The sequence below is a fragment of the Camelina sativa genome, chromosome 15, assembly GCF_000633955.1.
Source record: "Camelina sativa cultivar DH55 chromosome 15, Cs, whole genome shotgun sequence".
In the NCBI taxonomy this organism is placed as follows: domain Eukaryota; kingdom Viridiplantae; phylum Streptophyta; class Magnoliopsida; order Brassicales; family Brassicaceae; genus Camelina; species Camelina sativa.
Window position 1 is genome coordinate 20,329,892 of NC_025699.1, and position 7,488 is coordinate 20,337,379.

At 35.2% G+C, this 7,488-nt stretch overlaps 1 protein-coding gene across 1 annotated transcript; it reads left to right on the forward strand.

The window, feature by feature from the left end:
• On the forward strand, positions 4,012–7,488 carry LOC104747256 (calmodulin-binding receptor-like cytoplasmic kinase 3). The gene is made up of 8 exons (XM_010468859.2): positions 4,012–4,266; positions 4,586–4,963; positions 5,106–5,297; positions 5,625–5,908; positions 6,305–6,470; positions 6,561–6,650; positions 6,774–7,072; positions 7,165–7,488. Exons 2-8 carry the CDS (start codon positions 4,678–4,680, stop codon positions 7,369–7,371), a joined length of 1,524 nt encoding a protein of 507 aa, XP_010467161.1. The 5' UTR covers positions 4,012–4,266; positions 4,586–4,677; the 3' UTR covers positions 7,372–7,488.

Here is a 7,488-nt window from a genome sequence, read left to right on the forward strand (position 1 = left end):
TTTTTATTATCATTTGAAATGAAAATAGACATAGACCTTAATGTTATTCAAAAATGTTACTAATCACTAACAAAACTAAATTTTTTGAAGTTGAGTTTGAATAATCATGTGTTATGGTTGATGTACAAGTTTGAGGTATATCCTTTATAAAATTGTTAACTCAAAAGATTATTCAACATCATGGAAATTTTCATGAGTTAAAGATGTGGTAAGTTGAGTTATCTATTTTTTTAATTAAAAAAAAAAAAATTCAGTTATATAATACAAAAAAGTTATTTTTTCGTTTTTATATAATTCATATATCAAGAAAAATAATTTTTACTGTTTTTCTTTTATTTAATAACATTTTTAATTAGTTATTTTATTTCTCCTAAATTATTATTTTTTATTATCATTTGAAACGAAAATAGACATAGACCTAAATATAATAAGATTTTAAATATTATGATATGCATGTAGTTAATTTTTAATTTACAATGTAACAAAGAAGTTTAGTTAACAATGTAACTCAGCCACCACATGAAAAACATTACAGTAATTAAAAAGCAAAAAAAATTGCTGCCAAACTCAGCCGCTTCATCAACTGAAAATATGTAACTCAACCGTATCGTTTGATAAGTCAGCCGTAACTGAATAACATTCTAGTAATTAATCTTTTGCTAATAAGTCAGCCGTCAAACGGCTGAGTTGTCGATAAGTCAGCCTATGACGGCTGAGTTATAGTTTTTTTACCATAACTCAGCCGTAACAACATCTCATAAGTCAGCCGTTTTTCATAACTCAGCCAGGCGGAAAATGTTAACTCAGCCGTGTCGTTGTGATAACTCAGCCAAAATTTTGACAACTCAACCAAAATTTTGACAACTCAACCATCAGGTGAAAACTCAGCCGTAACTACAGCTGAGTTAAGCGCATAACTCAGCCAAATTTAATAAGTCAGCCGTAACCCTTGGCTGACTTATGCGCATAACTCAGCCAGATTTTAATAAGTCAGCCGTCCGCTATTACTCAAATGTTTTTCCGATAACTCAGCCGCAACATACCTATAACTCAGCCGCAACATACTCTGTAACGCGTTATGGCTGAGTAATGGTTACACGTCAGCGATTTCTGACGTGGCGTCTGACATGGCAATGGCATTTTTGTAATTACGTTTTTTCCGGTAACATAAAATAGGGACACGCTCGGTATTTTGAAAATACCCGAAACATTCTAGTAATAAAAAAGTTTTATGTAGATTCTGGTAATATTACCTAAAATGAGTAACATTTGAGTAATTCACCCTAAATTTTTTGTAAAAAGAAAAAAGCAAAAATCTTGTAAAACTTTTTAAAATACCTCGTAAATCTTTTAAAACTTCTGAAATCATTTTAAAACTTTATAAAACCTTACAAACACTTGAACCAAGTCTCTAAATAACAATTATCATAAAGAAATACCTTTTAAACTTCCTAAAACTTTCAAATTTAACGAAATATAGTTTTAAAATATTGTAGATAGAGAAAATGAGTATTTCTCCAAAAAAATACACTAAATAGGTATTTTCAAAAAAAAAAATTTACCAATCATGATTGCTTTGCAAAAAGCTTATAGGTACATTATCTACAGCCCAACTAATAACTCACTCACCCAACCCAATCAATCCAAGTACTATTGGCTTCTATCGAGCGACGTGAGTACATCTATCTACAACCTAATTAATAACTTACAATATATTTATCATATTTCACTTTAAAAAAATATATATATAAAAAATTTAAAACACAATCAAATCTCTTAAAAAATCACATAAATTTTTCAAAATTCTAAAATGTTAAATCTTACCAAATCCTTTAAAATTTAAGTTGAATCTCTCTGAGGGGGGGGGGGCGGTATTGGTTTAGGATTTAAATAGAATTTCAATGACTTTATGTTTTTTAAAATCTTGCTGATTTTTAAAATCATAGAGAATTAGAAAGTATAAAATGAAGGATTCTAAGAGATTGTTTAGAAAGTTTTTTTAAATCTTGCTGATTTGTTTTTCCTAATCTTGTAAAATCTTTCAAACTTTCTCAAAAAATATTGCACAATATTCTCTTGTTTAATCAATGCTTTTGTCAAAAAAAAGAGTTATTGGTTTGAGAGTATTTTGATATTACCGATAACTCCGAGGCCATGGAGCCGAATCGTTCTGGGCGTTCTGGGATAATGAAGAAGATGAACTGGAATCATCGTCTTCGTCATCGCAGGAGACGTCTACTTGGCATTCCTCGTCATTTGTCGGAAACTGTATGTCCCTTTCTTGCTCCTCAAGCTTCATCTTGTTTGTGACGGAATCAAAGAGAGAACAGAGAAGCGATATGTAGACTAGAAGAAAGGGAAAGGAGATTAATGAGTTTGACTTGTTGTCATGTCCGACTTTGCATTAATGATAAATCCATAATACGAACCTGTTTGATGCCATCGTCGATGCTTTCGTGTGGGCAATGGAGAAAGAGGGAGCATGGATTTACCAATGGTTGTGGCTCTTCTTCTCCGCCTCCCAAACTCCTCTCCGGAGTCCGGAATTCATTTTGAACAAAAAAATAACAAAAAGTCATGATATATGATTCACAATCTCTCTATTTGATGAAAGAGTTTTCATGACTTTTGTTATGAAAAAAATGATATAAAATCTTAAACCAATAACAGAATATTTTAATTCATTAACAATCCAAAATTCTTTTGTTTTACTTGAATAACATAAAACTTTTAATGACTTTATAAAACTCTTAATCCAATAACACTAGATTTATCAAAGGGATGCTTTATTTCGGGAGTAAAGTGATAGGGGGATTCCATTGAGAGTAGATGGAATGTTGCACCATCTTCAACTCTTCTCGGTATCGGGAGTTTTTCGAGAAAAGGTCCCATCCTTCAATATCATGATTGGGTCAACCAGGCCAGATCATGAGTAAATAAAAAATCGAAAACGTACATAGCTTTTCCAGCTGAAATACTTGGAATAATTCTACCACTTCTACTAGAAGTAGCCTTTTTAGTGCTAGCTGAACGTAAAGTAATGGCTTTTGTGCAACGTAGAAAGGGTCCTGATGTAGTGGGATCGTTCGGATTGTTACAACCTGTAACAGATGGTTTGAAATTGATTCTAAAAGAACCTATTTCACCAAGTAGTGCTAATTTTTTCCTTTTTAGAATGGCTCCAGTGGCTACATTTATGTTAAGTCTGGTCGCTCGGGCCGTTGTACCTTTTGATTATGGTATGGTATTGTCAGATCCGAACATAGGGCTACTTTATTTGTTTGCCATATCTTCGCTAGGTGTTTATGGAATTATTATAGCGGGTCGGTCTAGTAATTAGGGGGCGGCCGTTCGGTCGCCTATGAGACTAGGACCAATAGGTCAAAAATTGGTTTGTGCCGCAGGTGTTGAACGATCTACTCTACACAGGTGTGGGCTTACAGGGCTAGGGCTTNTGGTTCGAAATTGATTCTAAAAGAACCTATTTCACCAAGTAGTGCTAATTTTTTCCTTTTTAGAATGGCTCCAGTGGCTACATTTATGTTAAGTCTGGTCGCTCGGGCCGTTGTACCTTTTGATTATGGTATGGTATTGTCAGATCCGAACATAGGGCTACTTTATTTGTTTGCCATATCTTCGCTAGGTGTTTATGGAATTATTATAGCGGGTCAGTCTAGTAATTAGGGGGCGGCCGTTCGGTCGCCTATGAGACTAGGACCAATAGTAAGATTTTAGATAACTTTTTACAAATCTACAACTAATAACACCAAATTGTTAAAAAGTTTTAGAAAGTTTTGATTGAATAACAACATATTTTACATAACTTTTAAAGTCATTAAAATTCTATTTAACTCTGGAACCAATAACCTCTAGTAATTCTTGTTAGCGGTCTGGTTCAACATCCGGTTTGATCCGAACTTTTACTTAATTTTTGTTTTTTCTTTTTCTTTTTGTAAATTTTTTTAATCATTAACCATCATCTATCTAATCAGCTAAGAAAAAGAACAAAGAAAAGAAAACAACACGAATTTTCCTGACACGGAAAGAAAAAAAAACAGAACACGAATTTTCAAAGATTTCCACAAGATGTGTCTTCCATGAGATCGTTACCACGTCCCTAATTCCTCTCCTTCAGACAAATACTTTTTGCCTTCTTTAGTCTTCTTTCTTTGGCATACTTTGTCTGAAACAGAATAAAAAGCTTCGTCTTCGGTCAAACTCATTCTAACTGTACAGTCAAGTCAAAGCTACAAGATCTTGTTACAGGTTCTGTTCTTTCTCTCGCTTTAAAATTTTCTGGGTTTCTCTAAATTGGTCTTGTTCTACAAGTTTGAGTCAAAAGCTCTTGGTTCTGATTTTGCAACCATCCATGAGTCTTAGGTTATTATAGCTTATGTATTGATTTTGTGTTCTTGGATTGCTTGGAGATCTTTTGATTCTAGAAATTGAGAATTTTGTTTTTTTAGGGTTTAGTTGATGTTTCAAGAATTGAGCAAAAAGGGTTTCAAGAATTCAACTGCAAATGGAACCCTAATGATGGAAGCTTTCTAAAGCTGAGTTTTTTTTTTTTTTTTTTTTTTTTCAGGTTTTAGGGAAAAATCTTCTGAACCAAAAGATTCTCAAATTTGGGTTTATAAAATGGCTTATTGAGTTATATTTTGTTAATAAAATCAAATTATGGATGGATATGATTTGAGCTTCACTAGATTGGTGTTTACTACGGCTTTGTTGGGTCTTTTAACGTTATTGCATATCAAGGAAACTGCATCAGCATCATTTGTTGGTTGTCTCTCTGATAACTTGACATACACAAAGCCTTATCAACAAGGGAGTTTGTTCACAATTAACGGGAATCCTGTGGACAAAGCCCGATTTTGCGAAGCTATACGGTTTCACAAAGCCAAAGGTTGTATCTTTGGGGATTCTTTCGGCGATGACATCTGCACAGTTCACCATTTACTAGGTAATGCTCTGTTCAACGAATTTTGTGCTCCTTGGATCGGTTACGCCAATATATATATATATAGTTCTTTTAATCTCACCACACAGTAACGGAATTTGGTTATGTGTGTCATCATTGATCGGCTTCTGCATTTATGATGCAGGGAGAAGGTTTTTGGAAGAAAAATCTGTGAAAGATTCTGAGAGTAATGAGGCTGGATTTGAACATGACCATGTTAAAGTCAGCATGGCAGCAAGCGGGTTTCTTCTCTTCTGTTGTGCGCTCTGTTGTCCTTGCTTCCATAAGGAGAGGAAAGCAAATAGTCATGAAGTTCTACCCAAGGAATCTAACTCAGGTGACTAATTGTCTCACTTACATTTATCTTCACATGTTTTACTTCATTGGTGAGAATATGCAGAGACCAAGAATGTTGCAACTTGTAATTTTGATAGAGTTACTCTACGCCTTCTCCTTGACATCATAAAAGTGTTTGATTTCATTTAGGCACATAGTCATTGACATAGGGAACAACAGTAGTGGTGTGTGGTCAGTATATTGTATTGTTAGACCCCAAAGATTACATTATGCGTTTTGTTTCCAGAGAAGTATTTATCCATTTTTCTGTAGATTTTACATTTTGGAATAACATTTTCACATTCAAGGCTCATATATCGTATCACAGTGCACCAAGTTTCCTCTTTTGAAATGAGCCCTTCTTCTGAGAAGATCCCGCCAAGTCCGTTCCGGGCACCACCAAGTCCGTCCCGTGTACCGCAAAGCCCATCTAGATATGCTATGTCCCCGAGACCTAGTAGACTGGGACCCTTGAATCTGACCATGACTCAGATTGCTGCAGCAACTGGCAATTTCTCGGAAAGTCATCAAATTGGTGAAGGAGGCTTTGGGGTTGTCTATAAGGGCTACCTTGATGATGGCCAGGTGGTTGCCATTAAACGAGCAAAAAAGGTACTTTTAATAGTTTAGCCAGTCAAGTCCTATAATAATGATAGAGAAAATGTTGACAGAAGCTAATAATCAACTGACATGTCGACCTTAACTTTTTCGGTAATAATGTAGTTCCCCGGGCACTTTGGTCTTGTTGTGTTAGAAAATCATGTTCACACTCTAATTTATATTTGGTTTAGTCTTACTGAGTAGTGGTGCTGAACTATGGATCTTTCAGGGAGCTAGTGTAGAAGATACAAATGGAGCTATCCATTCTTGGTCTTTTAATCTCGAAGATAAAAGATTTAGCACTTAAGTCTGTTGTGATTTAGTAGGTTAAGATGAATAATATCTCCATCTGCTCATTTGTATTACCTCAAAGTATTTTATGAGTTCTAAATCACAATTTTCATGCAGGAACATTTTGAGAATCTGCGAACAGAATTCAAAAGTGAAGTTGACCTTTTGTCCAAAATAGGCCATCGAAATCTAGTGAAGCTTCTTGGCTATGTTGATAAAGGAGACGAGCGGCTTATCATAACCGAGTATGTCAGAAATGGTACACTCCGGGAACATTTGGATGGTAAGAACTTATTTACATCTGCCCGAGCTTGTCCCGGCTATAAAAACGTATGAATATAACAAGAAAGGCTCATTTTTGTTATTATTGCAGGTTCTAGTGGAACCAAACTTAATTTCAATCAAAGGTTGGAGATTGTGATTGATGTCTGCCATGGATTGACTTATCTCCATTCGTATGCAGGTAGAGAATGTTGTGCTTAATGATTGTTTTCCTTATTATATAACTAGAAATAAATATTGTAAGGATCTTATTCAAAGACTATATGATGTTTTTTGTTTTGTTTTCTCTCTCTCTTTGAAACAGAAAGACAGATAATACACCGTGACATAAAATCCTCCAACATTCTCCTCACGGATAGCATGAGAGCCAAAGTGGCAGACTTTGGGTTTGCAAGAGGCGGTCCTACTGACTCGAACCAGACACACATTTTAACACAAGTGAAAGGAACAGTTGGTTATCTAGATCCTGAGTACATGAGGACTTATCAGCTCACTGCGAAAAGCGATGTTTACTCGTTCGGGATTTTGCTTGTGGAAATACTCACAGGCCGTCGCCCAGTAGAAGCCAAGAGACCTCATGATGAGAGGATTACGGTTCGATGGGTAAGCCACTTAATATATATATATAAAATTTCTTCTCAAACTTGCATCCCTTACTGAATCGACTTTGCGGGAAAAATTCAAAATTCTGGCAGGCATTCGACAAGTACAATGAAGGGAAAGTGTATGAACTGGTGGATCCGAACGCGAGGGAACGAGTGGACGAGAAGATACTAAGGAAGATGTTCAGTTTGGCATTTCAATGTGCTGCTCCTACAAAAAAAGAGCGCCCGGACATGGAAGCTGTTGGGAAGCAGCTTTGGGCTATAAGATCCAGTTATCTTAGGCGCTCAATGGTATAAGATTTAAAATAAATGTCTTTCACAACGTCCAAAACACACAACTGCTAGACTTTCTTGTTAGATAATTTTACTTCTTTTTTACAATTTGCCTTCTTCAAACCACTTCTGTTCACTGGC

Coding starts and splice junctions, on each gene's coding strand:
- LOC104747256 (XM_010468859.2), top strand. CDS start 4,678: ATGGATGGATATGATTTGAGCTTCACTAGATTGGTGTTTACTACGGCT. Junction 4,964..5,105: donor CACAGTTCACCATTTACTAG/GTAATGCTCTGT, acceptor TTTATGATGCAG/GGAGAAGGTTTTTGGAAGAA. Junction 5,298..5,624: donor ACCCAAGGAATCTAACTCAG/GTGACTAATTGT, acceptor ATCGTATCACAG/TGCACCAAGTTTCCTCTTTT.